General features: G+C 42.4%; 1 protein-coding gene across 46 annotated transcripts in view; it reads left to right on the top strand.

The window, feature by feature from the left end:
- KIAA1217 (KIAA1217 ortholog) overlaps nucleotides 1-24,394 on the top strand; it is a 517,243-nt gene that overhangs the window by 460,464 nt on the left and 32,385 nt on the right. For 24 of the 46 annotated variants that reach the window (XR_256476.4, XR_256475.4, XR_010599123.1 and 21 more), the window contains 4 exons: nucleotides 3,777-3,881; nucleotides 4,426-4,475; nucleotides 11,272-11,441; nucleotides 20,554-20,729. Coding sequence is in view for 42 of the 46 variants with exons in the window: in XM_065586890.1 (XP_065442962.1) it covers nucleotides 3,777-3,881; nucleotides 4,426-4,475; nucleotides 11,272-11,441; nucleotides 20,554-20,729 (501 nt within the window). In the remaining 4 variants the exon portion in view is untranslated. The remainder of the gene's footprint in view (nucleotides 1-3,776; nucleotides 3,882-4,425; nucleotides 4,476-11,271; nucleotides 11,442-20,553; nucleotides 20,730-24,394) is intronic. The other 22 variants (XR_010599124.1, XM_008162848.4, XM_008162839.4 and 19 more) reach the window with 1 other exon arrangement.

Genomic DNA, 24,394 nt, shown 5'->3' with positions numbered 1-24,394 from the left:
TTGTACAGTCAAAATGTTCAGTTGCTTTAGTAACACTGGAAAACAAGCAACCCTCCCCTTGCTCCTTGCTGCGGGGGAGACGGAGGCTAATCTTGGGACATGGGGTGATGAGGGCATATTCTTCCTTTGCGCTAAGATTGTTGGAGGAGTCCTCAGGAAGGCTGCGGCAGCACATTCTTCTCTTTCCTGCTTCCATGCAACACATTCTTCTTTCCTCCTCTCGTGGGGTTTTTTTGCATCCCAACCTGCCACTGGGGTCTCAATAGCACATTATTTCTAACCCCCCTCTGACTCTGGGAGGAAAGCTTGCCAGCACATTCCCTCTGTAGGAGACAGGAGGGGGACAGGATACCAAAGCATATTTTTCTTCTCCAGACCGTAGCTGGTTTTACAGAGTCACAGGCATCACTGGCTATAGATCATCTGGTCTGTTTAGACCCAGCTGTCATAATGTTTATGTTCAGTCCTGTAACAGGGTCTGATGGCAATCTTTTATTCAGAGAATTTAATGATTAAAGGAAAAATGATCAAACTTGGGCACTTCATATTCAGCACCATAATAAAAGTAGTCTGATCTTCAAAGGTCCTGTAGCTTTCATTGACTTCAGTGGGAGCTGTGAGTTCTCTGAAAATCAGGCTAATTTTATTGTGTTGACTAAATATCAGTTTAGATGTTTAATTTTAGACACCCACTTCAGACATATTTGGCTTAGATGATCATAATAAATACATGGACATAAGGATGGAACCATTAAAAAAAATCCTGCCGAGTCTTTTGCAAAATGAAGAATTTTAGATTGTATGTAGCATTCTTTAGCATCCTTAATGTTCTTACCATGTGACAGTAACATGGGCTATTGGTTTGATGTTTCTGGTGTCCTGTTTCCTTGATATCATCTTATGGAGGCTTCAGAGATGCAGAATCTGTCACAGCTCCGTGCAGCTCATTGCTTCTCAACAAAGTGGAATTTCATGTCCAGAGTAGGTGATCCCTGCTCACTAGTGGCAGGGGTGGTGGCATCCTTTCAATCATTTCATTTAGCTTCAACCATTTATTGACACTCATGCTTGACTTTCCCATACCAACTAGTATTCTTTATGGAACCAACCTGAAGCTGGTACTGGGACCTGATACTGGGAGCAGGCACTGCTATATGCCTAACTCTAGGGTTACCATATTTCCACAAACAAAAAAGAGGACACTGGGGGGGGGGAGCCCTGCCCTAGCCCCGCCCCGCCCCATCCACTCCCTCCCACTTCCCACCCCCTGACTGCTCCCCTCAGAACCCCAACCCCCCCTGCTTCTTGTCCCCTGACTGTCCCCTGCTGAGAACCCCCTACCCTAACTGCCCCCCCCCAGGACCCTACCTGTCCCCTGACTGCCCTGACCCTTATCCACTTGCATGGGTGGCAGGGTTGTAGAAATTTTGGTGGTGCCCAGAACCCCCCACCCCACCTGCCTAAGGCTCTGGGAGGGGGGTTGGGTGGGGGGAGGAGGTCTGGGGTGCAGGTCCTCGGCTGGGGATTAGGGTGCAGGAGGGGTGCAGGTTCTGGGATAGAGTTTGGGTGCTGGGTGCAGGCTCCGGGCTGGGGCAGGGGGTGGGTGTGCAGGAGGGGGTGAGAGGTGCAGGCTCTGGGATGGAGTTTGGGGGTGAGAGGCGGTGCAAAGGGAGGGGGTGCAGGCTTTAGGAGGAAGTTTGAGGGCAGGAGGGGGTGTGTGGGAAGAGAGAGGGGGATTGGGAGGGAGTTTGGGGATAGGAGGGGATGCAGGGGTGAGGGCTGTGGGTCTGGGGATGAGGGGTTCATGATGCAGGAGGGGGCTCAGGGATGGAGCAGAGGATTAGGGTGTGTGGGGATGAGGGCTGGGGCTGGGGGGTTTGGGGTGTTGGAGAGGCTCAGGGCTAGGGTGGAAGGGCAGGGTAAGGGCAGCCTGTCTTCCCATTAGTGGAAGGGGGCACTAGGACCCGGGGGCAGCAGACAGCAGTTGTCTGCGTGTACTGCCAGAGCCAGCACAGCAGACAAGGGAGAGACAGACAGGGAGGGGGGGACCCACCGAGGGGGGAATGCACGGAGGGGGGGGTGGCAGGTGGAGGCTGGGGACCCATCCAACACTCCCCCACTCCCTGACTGCCCCCCCCCCACTCCTCTTACCATTCTGGCTCCACGTGGGTCAGTTTGTGTGTTACACAGGACTACAGAGAGAGGGAGGGGGGAGCAGGGGAGGGCTCTGGCTGCTGGAGGCCAATGGGAGTGGGTCAATCGGCATAGCCGCCCAATCAGCAGCCACACTCTGCATGGAAGGAAGGGAGTGAGGCAAGGGAGAAAAAAAACCCGGACATTTTAACCTTGTTACCAATTCCTCCCGGACGGCTATTTAGAGACGCAAAAGCCGGACATGTCCGGGGAAATACGGACGGATGGTAACCCTACCTAACTCCCTTGTAAGATGGCATGTGGATGTGGTAATGTAGTAAAAACCTAACTCTGAATGTGTCCCCCTGACCATTTAGTTTACAGTGGCCCAGAGTATGAATGTCCCAGTTTCTCTTGTGAAAATCTTCTGCAAAGCAGTCTGATTGCCACTGCTATATCAGGCCACTCATCTTTTGAGAGGGGTTGTTACTGATCATCTTGTTTTTCGGATGATTCTTAGCATGTTCTGGAATGGCATTAATCTGATTTCCCACTGATTTCTCTAGGGAAGTAAAGATAAAAACATAGTGTCATGCCACGTTTTAAATATGTGTAAAACATTAAATGTATTAAATATTTAGGGCCGAATTTTCAAAAAGGCAGACTTGAGGCCATACGCGATTATGTGTCTACAGGCAGGCAGTTACCATGATGACATGTGAAAATCAAGGGACTGTGTGCGCAAATCGCTATTTTGGAACCTGTTGAGCTGGTTGCATGGGCATTTACCTGATTTGTATGTACACTCGTGTTAACTACAAGTGCAAATATAGGTACACAATTGTGCGTGGACCTCCAGCTTCCCTATCCAAAAATGCGGCCCTCGTTGTTTAATACAGACCAGCACTTCAAGGAAATATTGACAGTAGCCCTTATGTACCATATTTGTTCTCTATTTCTTTTCACCCCCTTTTTAAAATTACTTAGGACATTTGCATGACAATGGGATCTCTTTATTTTAGAGTTAATATCTTCTTGCTTTACCTGAAGTCCTATGCCTGTGATTGTGACATTGCAATCAATTTCCACAGCAGACAGCTGTGATGTCAAATGCAAAAGATTCTGATTTTGGGGTAGGAAGCAGGCAGCTGGAGCAGATTAAATGCTTCTGAAGCAACACATAGTTAAAATACTAACAACAAGGAGCCTGAAGTCCTTAATCCTATAGCCCTTATACTCAGGTAAAACTCTAGTCCCAATGGAGATTATAAAAAAAAAAAAAACACTCAAGAAAATATATGTATAGCTGCAGAATTGTTTCTGAGGAGGAGGATTTTCAATAGTTTCCAGGAGGTATTAGCTGATGAGCTAAGTGCCTTTTTCATGAGATCACTATATTAAATCTATACTTTTTATCATCTGTTTTTAATCCCATGCAGATGTCTTTGTATTGTCTGTTTGTTATCATACGACACTTTGTCTAAAACCAGGAAGTGGCCACCTTTTTAACAAGGTGTATGCAAATTGATACCCATGAGCCTTTGCACAAACATCTTTCCAATCCTGTGATAATCATTCATCTAGAAAAATGAGTCTGAAAGCAAATATATCCGGCTTTAACAAACGATTCTCTTGTCTTACAGAGAGAGGATGCAAGCCATGGAGAAACAGATTGCCAGTTTAACTGGTCTTGTTCAGTCTGCGCTTTTTAAAGGGCCAAATACAAGTAATAGCAAAGATGCTTCTAGGTAAAAAAAAAAAAATTCATTAAATCTGTTTCTCTGTAATTATTGTTAATGATCAATTAGCAAAATTAAACTTTTAATGTAATAACAGAAGACCGAACACTCAACATTTAAAATCTTTTTTTATCACTTTTGATAATAGCTGGATTGTTAGGCAGAGTGGGAAAAGTATTCCAGCCAATGAATGGAGATTTAACTGCATTGTTCTTGTTGATGTTAATAGGAATAATATGGTTAAATCTCTGTGCTTAGTGCTAGAAATGTACCCCTTTGCTTAACCTGTATTTAAAAGCTTATTTTGAAAAAAAAAAAACAATCCACCCACAATTTAAATAAAAAACAACAACAACAACAAAACAAAAAAAGCCCTGACAACAACAAAAACCCAGTTTGTATGATCAACAGGGTAATTTTTATTTAATTGTGATAAACCTCACTTCAAATCTACAGTAAAGCTAGTCCTTTAAAGTTGCTTAAATAGCTATTTGCAAAAAAAATTCCATTTTGGAAATTTTAAAGCTGACTTTCCTTTTCTTTCTTTCTTTAGTGAGAAGATGGTGAAAACCATGTCCAGTAAGAGCAATATTGACAGTGCAGGTAAGACCATTCTTTTTTAATTGTACAGAATACACCAATCTACACTGTAACTCAGAGTTCTGTAGATATTAACATCTTATGGGAATGCACTGTAACTATAGTGTCAGAAGGAAGGCTATAGGCCAGTGGTTTTTAACCTTTACTGCAGCCTGCACTCCTTTGGTTCTCAAAATATGTTCTCGCACCCCTTATCAAAAATCAAAATATGTTCTCGCACCCCTTAAACCTAAAAAATATGTTCTCACGCCCCTTAAACCTAGATATATTTTTGTTTGTATATTACAGTAATCGTTAAAAATGTATAATGTTAATAAATACATAGGTTTGATGAAACAAAGTAGTTGTACTTACGTGCCTGTGCTTAATTTGTGTTTTCAATGATTTACCTTCTAAAAAAATCTGGCATGTCTCGCACCCCCAGGGGGTGCGTGCACCCCAGGTTAAGAACCACTGCTATAGGCAAAGGATATGAGATCCAATCAGTTCCTTGTTACCAGTGGTTAGTCTAAAGGGGCAGGGTTTATTCTTCTTTCAAAGTGAAATTCACACCTGTGCAGGGAGACAGTACAAGGTTTAGGTAAGGCATAGCCCTTGTGCTGGTTTTCTGAAAAGGGGTGAATTTCACTGCATATGCATGTTTCCTATTATGTATATCCCCAGTCTGGACTTGTATTGGGGGGAAAAAATAGTGGTATCCTCACAAACTCCACCCAAGACAAGCTCTTCCTATGTGAGGTACCAAAATCCCATAGCGCACACAGCAGACTGTGCAGATATTAAGAATATGATCGCATGTGCTCTGCTGGGCCCTCCCTCTGCAGAGTTTAGATACAGCCATAGACAAGGCAGGATTAAGACATAGGAACTTGCCTATGACTATAGCTCTGAGTCGTATGAGGGTATTAGCATCTTGCTTACATTATTTTTAAAAATTGCTTCTGTCCCTTATGGTTGGAAAGGAAACTTGAAAATGTGACCCAAATGTAGCCAATGCAGTGAGGTGGGTTTGAGTGTGCAGACCAGCTCCTGCAGAGAGAGGAGCAGCAGCCAGTGGAGTCAGTGAGGAGTCTCTGTGAGCCCACATTCAGCTCCAGAGCAGACCAGGCTCTCATTGCTTGCATTGTTACTAAAACGCTATTTATGCAGATTGAGATGTTTTAAAATATTATTGAATACCTTTTTCACCTATCCAAATTGTCAACTAGTAAGAGAAATTTTTTTTTATCCATTGTGGAAATGTCCTATATAATTTAATAGAGAATTACAACCTTTCTGTAGGATGTTTAAGCATTCCTATAGAATTAAATAGATATTTCTAGCCCTGATATAGAATTTTATTGGTTGGTATTTAAAGCAAACAAACCAGCCCTACGACAAAGTATAATTCTAAATTAAATTCTATAGATTTTTAGTCACTCGCTACAGACCCGTTACATTTCTAAAGAACATTATAGATTTCATCTCTATTAAATTCTATAGGATTTTTCTGTAAGGGTAGTTTGGCAATAAGATGCTATAGATATAACAATGCTAAGAAACGTAGCAGTCAGCAAGATAAGCCACATTGATCTGTTACTAACTATTGGCAACCTCCTAAAATGTGTTGGGTAGTCATCAGTCCCTAAGTCAGGATTAGGTCATATTTAGAGTCACTGTTCTGGGCAATTTTGAGGGATGGGATAAGGATACTACAAAAGAACATGCCAGCTAACATAAGCACCCATGCAACTACAGTTCTTTAAATTATTTGCAGAAGTGTCAGTTGCTATGGCAGTCTTCAGCGGCATTTATTAATTTGTCTCTTTCTGGGCCTGTGTGTATGTCTGTTACAGTGGATTGAATGCTAGCAACACTGTTCCAGCTAAGAGGACTCTGCTCTGGCATGAAATACAGGTTGCCAGCCTTACAGTTTATTAGCAAATCTATTATACCACTCACCAGCCATTCCAGTGGTGATGTTAATTCAGCTCCAAGAATTCCGTTCCTAGAATTGCAATATGACCTCAGATTGAACATGGCCAATAGAAAAACAGACCAGAACTAGAAAATATTGAACATGTGCAGCAGAGAACAATTTAAGAGCCTGATGCTAGAACTGCATCTCTCCAGTTGAATCCTTGAGCCTACATGGAACCCCACTGAAGTCAGGATCTCGCCCTAAATAGGTTGGACAATGTTCTTTGGTATAAAATCAGTATAGTTTGTAAAGAAAAAATGGCTGTTCAATACTTTCAGGCAACTTAGAGAAAAATAATTTGTCTTTCTAGGAAGCTACAATAGGATCATATTCAATAACATTCTGATCCTCTTCCCCAATTCATTGTCATTATATGATAAAAACAGATAACATTTTGCAGTCACATAGATCCTGTCAAATACAAAGCACCGCAACAACAATCACTAATTAACCTTCACAGTACCTGTACTAGGTAGCTATGGCAAGTATTATTTATTCTCTTTTTCCTGGTGGTGAAACTGATGTAGGGAGGTTTTCCCAAGACCACATAAACCAGTCTCATGACCGAATCTCTCCTGGCAGCCAATGCTGTGCCATTCCCACTAAACTGATGTATCATATATTTTGAACAATTTGAAAGGTTTCTGTTTCTGATATAGCACATGCACATTAACAAAGCATTTATAATAACAGGAAACTTGAAATCTACCCATCTTTGTATTGCATTGTTGTAATGGCACTGTGTACCTTTTAGGTCTTCTGGCTGTCCCTGTGCCTTTACTAACTCACATGAACCTTTTTTACAACACTGTTCAGGGATGGCGATCATGACCCCGCCATGCCCGAGACCTTGTATTCATGCAGCTACCTTCTGTTACCAAGTTCCCCCTAGGTCAGAGTTCAGATTTATGCGGGTCACCCACAAGTGAGGGTTGCTACCTAAGCCCAAGTTCCAATTCCTATTATCTTAAATAAAATCAGATTTTACTGGCATAGGGTAGTAATAAAGAGGGGGGTATCCCTTAAATAAAAGGGTATGTAAAATACACTCTACAAAAAAGCTCTGCTTAGTTACTGAGTTATAAATTATGGTTATATATGAAAACTTTACATAGTACAATAATCTTTGGTCTGACCAAGCAAGGACTGCCTCTGTTCAAGGCGTTACATGTTCCAAGGTATGTGGATAATTAGAGCTCCTATTTCCTTTATAGCTCAGCTCAGCTTGTCAACTTGTGCTAAATAATGCCTTTACTTTTCTCCAAACATTTGAATTTTAACATACCTTCACCCTCCAAAACCAGGTTTGCTGACTCTCGTTTGGTTTTGACCGATCCCTGACATGGATTGGGTATGGCCATTAGGCAATAGCCTCTTAAAATATACATTTCCACTTAACTACAGCAAACATAGCCATCGTCTTTAGTAATTTCAAATACCACTTTAAGACAGAGCTATAGAAAAACATTGATTGAGCAATCCCTTCTAGAGCACTGGGTAAGCAGAAATGTGAATTGCTTCCCATACTTAACAAAGAAACAGCTGTGGAAGATAAAAAGTGACTCCGAAATATAGTTCAACATTATATTGTACATCACATTTCCTGATGACCGGAGACTTTGATCAGACAGAAATAATATGGGAAAGGCTGATTGGAAACAAACTCAAACTAAATTGTACATACAGGTACCTGTCTGTGCTTTAATATTGTTATTTCGAATATGGTATTTCATGAAAACCAAAAAGTTCTATTTAGTTTGCCAACATTTTGGGTTTTTTAGCTTGAAATATTAAATAAATAAAATGAGACTGTTACAGTCATAAAGTCTGTTTATCATGTTTTTTTCCTTTAGTCTCATTCTGTTTTTTTCACAGAACTCTGTTATACACATCATAGAAATGATAATAAATTGCACAAAAGAGTTAAAAAAACAGTGATCTTCCACAAGTTTAGTTGTGCAACTCCCACTGATGTGAATGGGAATCCCATAACTATGTCCCTATAAACCACTTCAGCCCCCAAAAGCCAAGAGAAATTAGAATATTAGAAATAGAAAGCATATTAGAAATATTCTGTCCATTGATTTATATCTCTCCCAGACATATGTACACCAACAAACACCCACCCACCCTCACTCTTTCCCTTCTATTTTTCTTTTCAAGTGGCCGGGATAGAGAAGGCACAGATTGCCAAAGAACCACAGGCCCAATCCCACTTGCCTATTTCCCTGGAAGGGTGGGAGGAAGGGGCCATGAGAATTTCCTAAAAAGAGGTGGAATATATTTCTTTCTGTACTTTAAGAAGTTGTTATTTATTGGGGGGGGGGAAATCATAATGCATACAATGTTTTTGTTTGAACTTGTCTTAATCCATCACTGTTGGTGGGTTGTGCATTGCAGTGGAGATCCTGCCCTTTGTGAATTCCTTATATAATGAGCTATGTCTTCAAAATGTTCTCTCATGGATACACCTGTTGAAAGTGGACCATGCCAGCCTTTGAGCTCTGTTGACTCTTGCAAATGGAACATGATCCTTTCATGCATCCGAAGAAGTGAGGTTTTTACCCACGAAAGCTTATGCCCAAATAAATCTGTTAGTCTTAAGGTGCCACCAGACTCCTTGTTGTTTTTGTAGAAGTGCAAAGTATATTTTGTATTAAATGTCTTTTCCCCCTTGTCTAACTGGCCTTCTAATCACCAGTCTATAGCCTAGGCCTGCTTCCAAGAGAGAGAACTACACTTCCCATATCAACTATCTTCTCACTCAGCTGCCTTTTTATTCCTTTTTGATGAAATACCAATCTGTGGAAACCAACTACTGATCACCAGAGCACTCCCACGCTTGCTGAGAGCCTGCCCTATACTAATATTTCATATTCCAAGTGCTTCCCTGTAGTGCTTGAGAAAGCAACGGGTACCATGGCTAACAGACGGCTAGTGCAGGCTCATGGCAGTGGTTGGAGTGGCACGCCAGAAAGATTAGGTTGGGCAGCAGGTGGGCACTTGTCTTTCAGGGAAACGGATCACAATCCAGCTCTAGTTACAAGGAGGACAGGCAAGCGTGGGAGGTATATGTACTGGTTGGGGGGTGGATTTTTGGGAGCGCTTATGGGTACAAGGCATATGCCTGCCTGTCTGATCACTGGTTTGGTGATTGAACTGTGGGAGCTATTGCCTGGGGCAGGGATTAAAAGATGTGAAAAATCAGGACAAGGAGTGGGGGCATAATAGGTGTCTATATAAGACAAAGCCCCAAATATCAGGACTGTCCCTATAAAATTGGGACATCTGGTCACCCTATTTAAGAATAAGCCTGTGGAGTTGCTAGCTGGGAACATGTAACTGGTCATTGAGTAGCTGACCAAGATGTTTTCCTGTTCTCATTTTCCAGATACCTGTGTGCTTGGTTAAATCTCTTTCCTGTGCTAATCAGTTAACAAATAGGTAGTGCAGGATCTTTGTGTACTGATCAAGTCAGTCTCAGATGGCCCCTACATAGGGTGGGCATTGCCACATCCCCGGAATACTGGATACGCCGATACTTCCAGGAATTGCATCGGTCCCCCACCCCCATCAGCATGACCTTGCATGGTCACGCTGCATGAAGGATGCCATTTTGAAGAGCATGCTGCCTCATCACCAGCAGCATGACCGCATGTGGTCATGCTGGAGGGCAGAGTAGCGAGCTCTTCAAAATGGCATTGTCCATTCACGATCCGACACAAAACCGTGTCCAGTTTTATTTCTGTACCAGACAGAGGACAAAATGATATTTTTTAAAAAGGCCAAATTCATCTGGCTTAAAACTGGATGAATGGCCTGCCTAAGCTAGGGTTACTATACGTCCGGATTTTCCCGGACATGTCCGGCTTTTTGGGCTCCAAATCCCCGTCCGGGGGGAAATCCCAAAAAGCCGGACATGTCCAGGAAAATCGGGACTGGCGGGGCTGGGCCGGGAGCTGGGCCGGGGGCCGGCGGTGCCTGGGGCCGGGGGCCGGGCGCCGGGGGCTGGCAGGGCCTGGGGCCAAGCGCCGGCGGTGCCGGGGGGCGCCGAGCGCCGGCGGTGCTGAGCGAGCCGGGGGTGCTCGGCCGGGGGCCGGGCCGGGCCGGGGACCGGCAGTGCTGGGCGGGCCGGGGGTGCTCGGCCGGGGGTGCTCGGGGCCGGCACCCCAGGGCCCGAGCCGACCCAAGCTGGAGAGGCCGGGGGGGGCCAGACTGGGCCGTGCCTCCTCCCCCCACACCCCTTTACCTGCTTCAGGCTTCCCGCGAATCAAATGTTTGTGGGAAGCAGGGGAGGGGGCGGAGTTGGGGCGGGGACTTTGGGGAAGGGGCGGAGTTGGGGTGGGGGCGTGGGCGGGGCCCCGTGGAGTGTCCTCCTTTTGGAGGCTCAAAATATGGTAACCCTAGCCTAAGCCTACACTACAATTTTAGCCATGTTGGGAGGGCCCAGTTAGAACATAGCTATCTCCAAACCTGGATCCAGCACAGTTCTGTTTGGTAGGGAATGGTCCAGTGGGTGGTCAGTATGACTTGCAGTTACAGTTAATCTCCCATCTATACTATAAAATGGAACCATGTAGTAACCAGTCTGGGGTAACCAGATCCTCTGACATGGCTGAAGTTGCAACACAGTTAGGCCCTCAGATATCTCACTGCAAAGTTGCGTATTGGTTGCAGAAATCACAGCTACTTGATAGATAATGAGCACTGAAGTCTGAAATTAGCTATCTTCATCCATTTAAGATACAAGCTGAATCTGCTGTGCTCGCAGTGGGGAGGAAAATGCATCTGGACCTTCACTCTTCGTAAACTAAAGAGTTTTGCTGGCATTACTTGCAGGAGCTGCTCACATGTCTGGTGGAAAGAATTCATTAGCAACTACTGACTCAACTACCATCATCAATCACCCTGCACCCGTTGGCTCCCCAGCAATGCAAGTCAGCCTAAATGATATGAGATGCAATGTGTCAGACCTTCGGCTGCAGCTGCGTCAGATGAAGCAGCTACAGGTATGGTCACGTCCCTTCATTTGCATGAGCACATGTCCCGGTTTTGAAAGCCTTTTCCTGTGGATTAGAGTGTAAGACATTGTGCCTTTCAAAGCCTTTTCTTACTTCTGCTGCTTGTGTAAGTGTTGTTTTAAGTACTACAGCTATAGAGAAAAAGGAAAAACAAAATGCACAAAGACACAGGTACAAACAGTTATAACTCATGCACCTTTCACAAGAAAAGTATCTTGCTTGATAGTGTTGGTCAGAGCCAGAAAAATAACTTCCTGTCTATTATTAGTAGTTATTAATTCAATATTTATAATACAGTAGTGTCAAAAGTCTCCAGGTAGATCAGGTCCCCACTGTGCCATACATAAACATGTATGAAGACAATCTCTGCCCTACTAAAGAGCTTATCTTCTAGTAGTTTTCACCCTCCTGAATGAAAACTTCAGATGGGGGGAAGCCAAATAATAATTTTGGGTCTGTGAATGAGCTGTACAATTTTTAGATCAAAAGTAGGTGGCAACCTCCTCTAGGACAAAAAGAAAAAGAATCATGTAGTAGGAGCTAAGAAGACTGTTTCTGTTATAGTATGTCTGTATTTTACTAATGTTTTCATGACCTACACAGTGTCAGCACTTCAGAGACAATGAGAAACAATTTGAGAGATTCTCAAATGTTACTGATGGCTGCAGATTTCAGTTCAGAAGTCCTAGCAGGCTATATGACACACACACTCATTGTACAGTATGTAAATACATACTGCTCACCCCAAACACTGTGGAAATATTTGTACAGTTCTTCAGTCCTTTGCCTAACTGGAAGTTGAAGGACAAATGCGGCATATATATTAGATAAATATTTCATCACAGGAAATGTAAAATTTATTCTTGTAAATCAATCTGGATAGAGGAACAGCCAGCTAACATTCTACCATCAGGACACCCCACCTTGAAAGTGACCTCAAATCTTTTGCAATTCTGGTTTATTACTATGAAATAGAGTGATATGAGCACAGATTAGAATACACAGTGTGCTCTGCCTTTTGCCCTCTTACCTAGACCGGAAGTGTAGTATTAGTGACTACTAGCTAAAGAGGGAACAGGAGTGTCAGATTAATAAGAGTAAAGAAAGTGCACCTGTGAAGGAAAAGGCCGTCCTATATCCTTTGCTCAGCTTGCTGGAGAGGAGGAGATGGGATCAGGCAGGTGATCTTGTGTATGCTGCTATATCCATGTGCTTACTTTTTCATTTAGGCTTGAATAAATCCCTGGAAAACAAATGAATTTTAATATATTTCTTAATAGTGTTGCCTACCTATATCCAGATATCAACCTATCTTGTATACCAACCTGGACATTGTGTTACACTTCACTGTCTCTCTCCCAGGAAGTAAATTTGCATTATTCTAGCATATATATACCTTCCAGGGCAGCCTCTGAGAAAGGTTTCTAGGACTCCGCAGCCATTTATGACAAGTTACCCCCTCCATTTATTTCAGTGCATTTATTTCAGTGCCCTCATCGTCTTGCTTCTCTTAGTGGTCACTCCGGTAGTGACTGGGCATATTAACAATCCTGGGAGATCCTGTGTTTGAGATGTCCTATATGCTATTCACATAGACTATTTTAAAATTACTATAATGGGAGATTCTCTGTCATAAGTTCACAGAATGCATCCGTTTTTTCCCTCATGTTCTTTAAACAGGGCTAACAGTTTTTCAGACAGATACTGGTTTAACCCAAAGAGGTACCCTCTGTTTACAGATCACACTTCTGTCTGAAAAGACATCAAAGGAAAAAAGCTTTGTGTTTTGTCAGTTTCGCTATTTCTGCTGTACAGTCAGTCAGCTTCTTCTGTTGTTTGTGAGTCTTTCACATAGCAACAGAAAAAGAAATAATTCTGAAGGATTAGAAAAAATAATATTTATTTGTATTACCAGAGCACCTAGGAGCCCCAGTCATGACCAGGATCCCATTGTGCGAGGCACTGTACAAACACAGAACAAAAAGATAGTCCCTGCTCCCTAGAGCTTAACATCTGACAAGCACAAAAATTGGCATGTTGACTGAGGGACAGATGCAGTACTTGTAACATTTTTTTTTTTAAATTGGCACACCATCAACTCAGAATCTAGTTTTCAAGGTACCATTAATTAACATAATGGAGAGTCTGACCTATTTACAAGCAAGCTTCTTGATCACAACCCCATGCAGCTGCCAGAGCTGCCAATCATGGAGGCAGGCCCCCCCAGCTGTGACTGATAGAGGAAACAAGGCCTGCTGTAAAGGGAGAGTGCAGAGAAAGAAAAGGAGAAGAAAGGTGGCGACAGCTCTGCACTCAGGCTGTCTTCAAGAAAACAGCCAGGGGACTGCAAGTCCGAAAAGTGAAGGCCAAACAGACTTCATTGAAGGTGAGGATCCAGGACTGACTTGAGAGAGCAGACTAAGGAGGGTGTCAGGAGAAGCTGAGACCACCCAAGAGATGGTGACAACTTGTCTATGCTGGCAGAACTATCCAGTGCTAACAGGTTTCAGAGTAGCAGCCGTGTTAGTCTGTATCCAGTGCTAACAGTTACTGCTAGCAGCAAGTATAGCCACAGGCAAACTGAGGTCAGAGCTGTGCCAGCCCACTGATTAGGGATTAACTATCATTAATGAATGGTGATTTGTGTATCAAAGGTTGACTAAAGTCAGATATTTTTCCTACTACTGCAGTATCTTCCACTAAGGGACTGATTTTTCAGAACTGCTCAGCAACTTCAGTTCTGATAAATGTCCAAGGGTCTGCAGCTGCTCAGTGCCCCTGAAAACCAGGCTGTATTCTGCAAGTAGTTACACTGAACTATTGTTAAAATAGTGGTAAGAGGAACAGAAGGATTTCTATCGTCGATGCCAGGAAATGAACTGTAACCAGAGCCTGGATCCTATTGTATCTGTTGCCTTAATGACTCGAACAACAAACAAGCATATAATTACATAGAGAGGTTCACTCTGCTCCCCTAGAATAGTGGCACTGACAGTAATCAGAACAGCTATAGAACAGGTCTAAAAAGTACTTTAGACTATGGCAGGCCAACTTGTTCATTACAATATAAAGCATTGTTGGCTCATTTGTATGTTGTGATCTCTTCCCCCCCACCCCCATGCCTGCCTTCAGAGAATTTATTTCATGCATTCTGTTTAAAAAGAAAAACATTACTAAGCTACAGGGAGTGTGTGTGTGTGTGTGTTCCTTCAGTATATCTGTTACATGCAGGGAAACGAGTCCTGCAAAAAAGTTCAATGACACTAGTGTCGTTATAGTGGTATATGGTACTTACTAGAATAGTATCACAAGTATGAAATTGAATTACAAATTCAAATATGCTTTCAGCTGTGTTATAAAAGTGGCGAAACTGTGTGAAATCTGTGCTTGGCAGCAAACTACAGTAATTCGATAATTAAATCATATGAAAGTCCCAAGCTGTAGCCAAATCCTATTTGTGGATGTGCCTTTCATTTTTGGAGCTGATGTGCTGAAATATACTTCGACATAGATGCAGCCTGGGGTGGATCCAGGGGGTGTTTCAGTAGAAGGCTGCAGTTATCCCGTGTGGGTTCTCCTCCTGCTAATTCCTAGTGCATCGGCAGCCTGGGGCACAAAGAAAGCCTGGGCTAGCAGCAGAAACTCCCCAGTAAGAGCCAAGAGCGGCAGCAGCAGTGCAGGGGCTGAGGCCTGGCTGGTCCTCTTGGTCCAGATGCTGGCAGGGAGGACCATCCCCACTGGACAAAAGGTATCAGCAGCCTCTCGAACTGTGAGGGATGGAGGAAGAAGAGCAGCATGAGCAGGGGAAGGGCCCATATGTGGGAACAGCCACAGCAATCCCCATGTCCTTGGGGATGTCAAACTGTACACCTGTAACTTGACCTGTGGCCTTTATATATTTATTTATTTTTACAAACTGGTGGTTTGTTCCAACCCCCATTTTCTATCACAGACCTTCTGCCACCAGACCTGTTCTCTTCACTCTCCGTGCTCCTCTCCATCCTTCCCTCCCGCGTCCCCTTCTCCTCGGGCTCTGTTGTCTTCTTCCTTCTCTCCTGATCCTTTGAGTCTAACTCATCCCCACCAGCCATTCCCCTCATCCCACCTCTGCCCTCCACGCTATTTAAAAAGAAACAAAACCAGTGTGATATAATCCAAAGAGCTATATTAAAAGAACATGAAGTTTGTGAGATCAAGAGTTAGGAAGTGCCAGAATTCAGGTCCCCATGCAACCTTAATGTTCTTTTAACATGTTTTTTTTAAATGTAATTTCCAAAGTTTTTTTTTTAAAAAAGCAAACTTGAAATACAGGAATTCTTTCATGTGGCCCCATATTGATCCCCAGCTTGGGGCATCAGGAGGATTCAGAACCACAGCATAGACCTCTACCGCTTGAGCTAATGGAGTCCCTGATAGAGCCAGCCACTAGAGCGGGATGAGACATATACTTAGCCAGTGGGTTTCAAAGGTGTTTTCTGACAACAGAGGAATGTAGAGACTTGGAACTCATGTGTTCAGTTCCAGGTTTTGGAGGGGAGTGTGCTGTAGTGGCTATAAACTATTCTGCCCCTGTGCCCATAGCCTGTCTCTGTCTCACTCTGCTCCTATCCATAGAGCCCTGCGTGGATTACAAAATTTATATCTGTGCATATAAATCTTGTATCCACAGAGGGATCTGCATAGCCAACCCCCCATTCCTTGGCTCATGTCCTTTTGTTCTTTGCACCTATCAACTCCTTCACCTTCTGTGGCTCCAGTCCCATTCTCCTTCTGCATGTATGTATTCACTCCCTCTCCTAGTTTCTACCCACCCACCCCCATGCCTATCACTCCCCCTACACTCCAGCTTCTGCTTCTCATTCCTTCTGCTCTTATTGACTCCATCACCACTTAGTTCCTTCCTCCCTCCCCCTTTGCTCCAACACCCTGTCCTCTGGCTCCTGCAACCTTCCCTCCCTCTCTCCCCGTCTCCCCCCATTTACTCCTTTCTTACTCCTCTGCATTCAGATCACATGTTTCTTCCTTCTCCTCTTCGCTGCCTGGGCACCAATCATGGGAACATTGAGAGCGCAGAGGAGTGGCTTTCAGTTTCTGTGCGCAGTGCCACTGCTGTCCCTAGTAGTCAGGATGAGCAATTGCAGAGAAAGTCTTGGGGCAAGTCTACATTACAAAATTAATTTGACCTAAGTTACGTCGACGTACAGCCACTGCAGTAATTGAATCAGTTGTATAGGTCCACACTACACTCCTTGTGTCAGCGGTGCACTGCCTCACTAGAAGCGCTGTCAGTGTGGGGCATCATGGGACAGTTTCTGAAAGGCAGCCGCAGTCAATGGAAGAAATGCAGTGTCTACAACGACACTGCATCGACCTAACTACATCAACTTAAGCACTATGCCTCTTGTGGCGGTGGTGTTTAGTCGATTGTAGTGGGCGAGTTACATCCGTGGGAGTTACGTTTCAGTGTAGATGCTTACAGAGTTAAGTAGACGTAAGCTGCCTTATGTCGACCTAACTGTGGGTACATCTACACTACAGGGGGGAGTCGATTTAAGATACGCAAATTCAGCTACGTGAATAGCGTAGCTGAATTCGACGTATCGGAGCCGACTTACCCCGCTGTGAGGACGGCGGCAAAATCAACTTCTGCGGCTTTCTGTCGACGGCGCTTACTCCCACCTCCGCTGGTGGAGTAAGAGCGTCGATTCGGGGATCGATTGTCGCGTCCCGATGGGACGCAATAAATCGATCCCAGAGAGGTCGATTTCTACCCGCCGATTCAGGCAGGTAGTGTAGACCTAGCCTGTGTAATGTAGACCATGCTTTAATCAGCCCCTGCAACTCTGGGATGGAGCATGCTCAGAGCAGACTCTAACAAGTTTTTACTGTGTGTGACGTGAGATTTTTCAGTGGTTTATTACTTGGTCAAATTTTAGATAGGTTTTCACAAAGATAGTTAAAGACACATCAGTGGCACCAACATGACCCCTCCAGCCAAATTTAAAGACCCTGGCCTGAAGCATAAAGGTGCTAGAGCTTCTCAACAAAACAGCTGTAAGAATTTTTGTTTAAGGAGGCCAAAATAATTTATTTTCTCTAATCTTGTTCTCAGAAATGGCTGCACTATTTTAGCTGGAACTTTCCATTAAATAAATTAATTAATAAGTTCAGCCTGAGGCAGACATCCAGCATGGGAAACTGCAGCCACAGTGGTAAAAGACTGTCAAAATTATAAGCAACTGAAAACAGGATCTCATAATGGGAAGTGTTGGGCAGCCTTAACAAGCGGTGTCACTACCTGTGTCACCTGTAATAATAATAAAAAATATAAAACCTAACATGACATGTGCCTTCCATTGCCCTCATCGTCTTGCTTTTATCATTGAGGCAATGTGATCTAGTGCACTTTGACTCCAGAGAAATGGATTCTGTTCCTGACTTTGCCACTGGCCTGCTGGGTGATCTTGGGCATGTCAGGTCACCTCTGTTCCTCAGTTTCCCTATCTGTAAGATGATGGTTACCTCTTTTGTTAAGTTCTTTGAGACCTATGGTAAAAAGTGCTATATAAGAGGTATTTTATATATATATATATATATATTCATTTATGTTACCCTTCCTTGACCTCTGCTCCAACCTCAGGGTTCAAATATGTATGTATATGAGCTATAAATAAAGAGAAAAGTTCCCAAGTCCAGATGCCTTGCACCACAGCATATTTGTGTGTCTCAAACTACCGTGCTGGCCTACATTAATGTAAATCAAAACACTGATCCCACACTGAGCGATTACATATACAAAATGCTTTTTAAATGATTTGGTATGGAATTTAGCAGCTGCAAACTTTTAGAATTCCATACAATTTAAAAAAAAGAGGAACATTTCCCAGCTTTTCTGACTAACCTTGCAGCTGTTGCCTTCGGCTCTGTTTTTCCTCCCACAGTTTTGAAATAGCGCCTACTGCCTATCACAGCCTGAACACACTGGACACCCAGAGCCTTATCACTAAAGAGCTAACTTTCCTCTCAGTGTGCATCCCAATAATGTTAATGGGGAGGTAGGAGTGCACAGTAGAGGACAGATTAGATAATTCAAATCTGGAAAGCCAGAAGCAATGTATTGACTTGTCTATTTAGTTCCTTCACTGACTGGAAAGATGAACAGTGACATAACAAGCCTTTTCTATTTCTGATTTCTATTTTCCTTGTTACAATCTTCCTAAATCAGCTTCTGTGGTGGTTTTGTTGCCTTGAAAATCCACTTGCATCTTTACTGTCTTTGCAAGACTGGGTGACTATTCCCAGGCATTTTAGGCAGCAGCATTTTTTTTCAAGTTATACTGTTAATGCTCTTATGAAAACTGTTGTGTTTTTGTTCAGTAAGGTGGAAATCCAGATAGGGTTTGGGAATAAAATTTTGAAGTCAGTGGGAAGTGCTTAAGTCATTAGACTCCTAAGACACTTAGGCACTTTTGAAAATTTTACCCTGTATCTAGAACATTGCTAGGATCACAGAATCATTCTCATGCCTACACAGATCCTAAATGTGCTAACTGGACAGAGCCTCACTTACTACTTTTCATGTTGTGACCTTAATAAAACTGAAAGACCTTAGCCATGGAAAGTCGGTAATATCAGGCCTTCCAGGGGGCTGTTACACTTGGAATTCTATTTGTAATAGTGTTGAGAAATGTTTACTGCTGAGACAGAAGATAATGCCCCAGTATTGAACCTAAAAATAGATACTTCATCTCCTCTCCCCAGCACTCCATGCCCAATGAAGAGCGGTTGGAATTTCTTAAACATACTTGTGAAAGAGTATATAAAAAGTGTTTAGCTCACTGGGAATATAGGAGGAACTTGCTCAGTGCCTATATACGAGTCACCCAGGGTCTTTGTAATTTGCAACAACAAAAATAGAAGATTTTTACTTGCAGTGTGGAAAATTACATCTTAAAGAGCAGCTCTACTCTAAAAGATGCGCTCTCTTTAAAGGAAAAAGTGAGAGGTTTGCAAGTAAAAAGATGTTTTTTTAACTGTCAGCCCGGCAAGCTCATCCTGGGCTGTACAGCCAAGGTGGGTTCTTTCCTCTTCCACTAATGAAGATTCTCCAGGCCAAAGAAGGGATTTAATGATATCTGTGCACTCTGATTATCTTCCGATTATGATCTCAGTGACACTTGTGGATTCCCAGTGCCTTCAAACCATTTTGTACAAGTGTAACTGGTTGGCCCTGTAGGTAAAATTCAGTGCACAATTAATGCACAAGTAGAAGTACAATCCAGTTCATGCTCTCCTAACTGTTTTGGCTCTGCAAGGTTAACAGGAAAAAAAGATATTACAACTTACATTGCCCACTAAAGTGAGAAGGTCTGTGACTGAGTATGTGCAGATAGCAGATCTCTGGAGAAAGAAGGTCTCCTTTTTAAATAGTCACTTTTTAGAGAAAATCCACATTTTAAAAGTCTCTTTCTTGTTGATGTATATTGCAAATTAGTTATACGTCTTTCATTCCATCACATTGAGTGGTGTATGCGCTGCTTGCAACACTGAGAAGTGACCCTCAAAGAATGGCATTATGTTTCAGCTTTCACACTACCTTTCATGATATTTTCAAATGATGGTCCAGCAACTTTAGTGACGGACTAGTAAGAGGCATATACAGAAGGGAATCATGCCCTTTAGCATGACAGCTCCCAGAGGAGCGGCTGCACTCTTATTACACGCACAAGGCAGGAAGCTCATCACTGATATTTTATACAACACCTAATGTCACATTGAATGGTGTAGAAAGGTTTCAGTCCCTACAGAAGTATGTGATGAAATTGGTGCCAGACATAGTACATTATAATGAAGTCTACACATTCTGTTTGTCAGCTTGCTGCTGTAAGTCAGACACACGCTTTAGAAGTTAATGGAATTTGTGCTCTTTTCCTCCTTCTCCTTGACATAACATTTATGGATAAAGTTAAGGGGAGAGGGAGTATGTTCATTCAGCTGTAGGGCTGTTTATCCAAACCTATTTCTGAGAGCGGCAATGTGTTCAGTTGCCAGGGATGTTAGTCAGGCAGGAAAATTGAAGTTGATTTCTTTTGTGCAACAGCTGCAGAACCAGGAGATGCTGAGGGCAATGATGAAGAAAGCTGAGCTGGAAATCAATGGCAAAGTGATTGAAACAGTGAAGAGGCTGGAGGATCCTGTGCAGCGACAGCGCATCCTGGTGGAGCAAGAAAGGCAGAAATACCTCCACGAAGAGGAAAAGATTGTGAAGAAGTTATGGTGGGTGGGAAAACCTCTCATAGTGCTTTGAGCTTGTTTGTTGTTCATGCTTGGCTTTTTCCTTTATAGAATATTGACTTCACTGTGGGACTGCTCATGTGGATAAGTGCTACTTAGCATGCATGCCTTTTTCTCCTTTCCAGGCACTCTCATAGGCTGAGAGAGAGCAGGGAGAGGCTGAGTCTGGTTGTAGAATTATATCTAAGTACAGCTGGGCAGAGAACAGATTTTGTGGTTTGCTGGCACTACTGAAAAAGCAAGGGGGGAGGGGAAGGGGAAGGTTCATTTTGGGACAAATCAAAACCCCTTTTTTTTTTAAATTTAAAAAAATCAAGTCAGAAAAAATTGTTTTGGGTTGAATGAAATATTTCATTTAGATTTCAACCATTTTAAAATATTTAGTTGGTTTTTAAATAAAGTTTCAATGAAATTTTGAAACAATAATTCATTTTGAACCAAAAATCAGAATATTTCATTTTTAAAATGTCAGAGCAAACAATTTCAATTTTTTTAGCCTTTTTTAAACTGAAACAATTTGGCAAAATCAACACAAATTCACAAAAAGCATTGGTGTCACCAAATCTGCATTTTCCACCAAAAAAAAAATTCAACCAGCTCTATTTCGAAGTGACCATACATTGTGCAAATCAGTGGCCTCTAATTGGGTGGTCTAAATAATTCTAACACTGAGATTTTGTAAGATACTATTTAATTAATTAGTTTTTATTGCTGATCCACATGTATATCTGGCCATATCTGAAAAATTGCTCCTTTATGTACAGAGAAACTTTAAAATCAGCTTCTCACTGCAAACATTAATCATGGTACTCTACCATACCAGCAGTTCTGATATTTATAAACAAAGAGGGAAAGCAATCTTCTGTGTTAATATATGTGTTGTCAAATGACTCAGATTTACTACAAAAGTATCACAACTGTGATGATAAAGGATAATATTAATCTAGAAATTTGTGTTTTCTCTGCAAGATTGTGAATTTACAGTATTATATACTGGTGGATATTGCTATAAACTATCTCACAATCCTAATTGAACTACAGACAGTGCTGTCCCCCACCATTGTCCTGTTCATCAGTTTATTCACACACTGTGTATTAGCTAAGACTGTGTACACTCTGGGGCTGGAGTTCTCTTATGTCTACACTGCAATTGGACACCCTGGCTGGCCCATGCTAACTTACTCAGGCTCCCCGGGGCTCAGGCTAAGGGACTGTTTAATTGCAGTGTAGACATTCAGGCTCGGGACCCTCCCACCTCAAAGGGTCCTAGAGCCTGGGCTCCAGACTGAGCCTGAATATCTACACTGCAGTTAAGTAGCCCCTTAGACCGAGCCCTGTGAGCCCAAGTCAGCTGGCACAGGCTGGCCACAGTTTTTAAATTGCAGAGTAGAGATACCCTTTGTGTTCTTTGTTCATAATAGTGCCTAGATGAACTTAGTGGTGCTATCAGGACATACACCATAAAATTACAGAGAAAGGTTAACATTCTATATAGAAGCTTTCCATCTGACACCACTTCAGACCTATAAAGTAAATGCACAGTAACAGGACATGAAAATTATAATTTCTCAGACTTTTAATCATTGCCATTTTGACCTCTTCCAAATCATAGTCCTACAGACTTTCCTCATCAGAATCAAGGAGTTTCAGGAATTCAGCTACATTTGTAAAAATGCACTAATTGCCCTGGAATATAAGCTTTAGTATTGCCTGAAGGAACAGAGGGAAAAACTCTTCCAGCTTTTCTGATTCTTGGTTTAACTCTCCTCTCTGCTACTTCAAGGAATATTTCCAGTTGGAAAAACAAAAATCATGGCAATTTCATATTACAAGTGAAGGAGATTTCTACAAACCAATTTAAATCAAATTCACTACTAGTATGTTTCTGTTGACATCTGTAGACCTGTGCCAATTTATGTCAGAAGAGGATTGGGACTTCAATTTCATCTCAGAGAATAGAGATATCCAATGAAGTCCAGAGAGATCTCTTAGACAGTCTGCCTTGAAGGGACTCCATGTAAACCCGATCATTTTGCATTCCTGATGATTGTACTTTAAGGCAGAAGTTTTTAGTAAATTATATTGGATCTAAGCCAAAGATTTTTTTTTTTTAATTTAAGCCAAAGATACAATACCTTTTTTGGATGTCAGTTACCAAATACCAGCCTCAAAGCTTGCTAGATACCAAAGGCAAATTGGGATAATATGATATGTCAGTTACACTTTAAGTGAAGGATAGGTTTATAAATATGTTATGAAAAGCTAATATATGATTAATAGAGGTGATAAGCATATTACAGACAGGAGTCGTATGTTTTATAGATGGTTAGAAGCACATGAATAGGTGGTGTTGTAGTTGGTTATAAACCATAGTTATAAGCAACCTATTTATAAACTATTTATAAATTGTGATAGCCAGAAAGCACAGATGTATCCAGTAAAAATGCATTAGTTACCAATGCTTTACGTGGTAAAACTACAATGCACGGTATGCCGTACATATTGTACAAAGTTCTCTCTCAGAGCTAGAACACAAACTATAAGTGAAAGCTGACAGCACTTCTAATAACAGTAAAATAGAATAATTGTGCCCCTTCTGGAAAATTTCAAACAGACATAAAAATAAAGTACTCAGATTATTTTTTTAAAGTAAGATTTCAGAATCAGAATTTAATACTAGTATTTATGATTGTACAATAATTTTGAAGAACACTAGCAATTCTGCATCCTGCATCTGTAATTGGAGTAGGTGTCATCAGCATTGCTGAATAGCCTCTCAGATTCTCTGCCTTCAGTAGGCAGGTTTTCTAGGAAAAAAATCATATTTGCATAATCAGGACATCTGGTTTCCATCGGCCTGGTGGCAATCCTTAGCATTGTGAGTGCTGACAAAATGTCCTCTTCTCTGCGTTCTCATTAACTGTAGACGGAGAATCAGTATTTTCTCCCAGCGTTCCACACACTTGTCAAATTTGGTCATAGGTACTGGAACTAGGGGTGCTGCTGCATCCCCCTGGCTTGAAGTGGTTTCCATCATACACAGGGTTTGTATGGCTTATTTAGTTCAATGGATCTCAGCACCCCCCACTATAAAAATTGTTCCGGCGTCCCTGAATTTGGTATGAATATATTATTTCAAACCAGATATAACAACAATATATTTAAAATATATTCTAAATTTCCCTGTTATGTTCAAATGTTTATTATAGTGTGTAATTGCAGTTAGAAAAAACTTTTATATGTTACTATCTGGTGTAACCCACATTTTCATACCGAAGTCTGGAAAGAACTCTGTCTTTGTGAACAAAAGTGAGACAGACACCATCCCCTGCTATTTAGATGTCTCCCTTATCCCTGTCTATGTGACAGTGTCCCTTACATGCCAAAAGATGATTGTCCTGCTCCATGCCTCCTGCTGTCTCCCCATTCAAGCCAGGAGCCAATTCAGAGTTCTGGTCCTAATTTTGAGGTCTCCAGCAGCATAGGGCCCAGATTTCCAAGAAGCTGCTTTTCTATTCCTGACTCTCAGAGACAGCTGGGTGTATCAGGGCCATTGAAGCCATTGTTCTCCAAGATGAAGTTCACAGGTACTCGTGACAGAGCTATCCATGCTCCTTGGTTGTGGAGCAACCTCCTACCAGAGGGTA

The sequence above is a fragment of the Chrysemys picta genome, chromosome 2 (assembly GCF_011386835.1).
Source record: "Chrysemys picta bellii isolate R12L10 chromosome 2, ASM1138683v2, whole genome shotgun sequence".
In the NCBI taxonomy this organism is placed as follows: domain Eukaryota; kingdom Metazoa; phylum Chordata; order Testudines; family Emydidae; genus Chrysemys; species Chrysemys picta.
The sequence above is the reverse complement of the archived record's forward strand: the minus strand, read 5'-3'. Positions and strand labels throughout refer to the sequence as shown.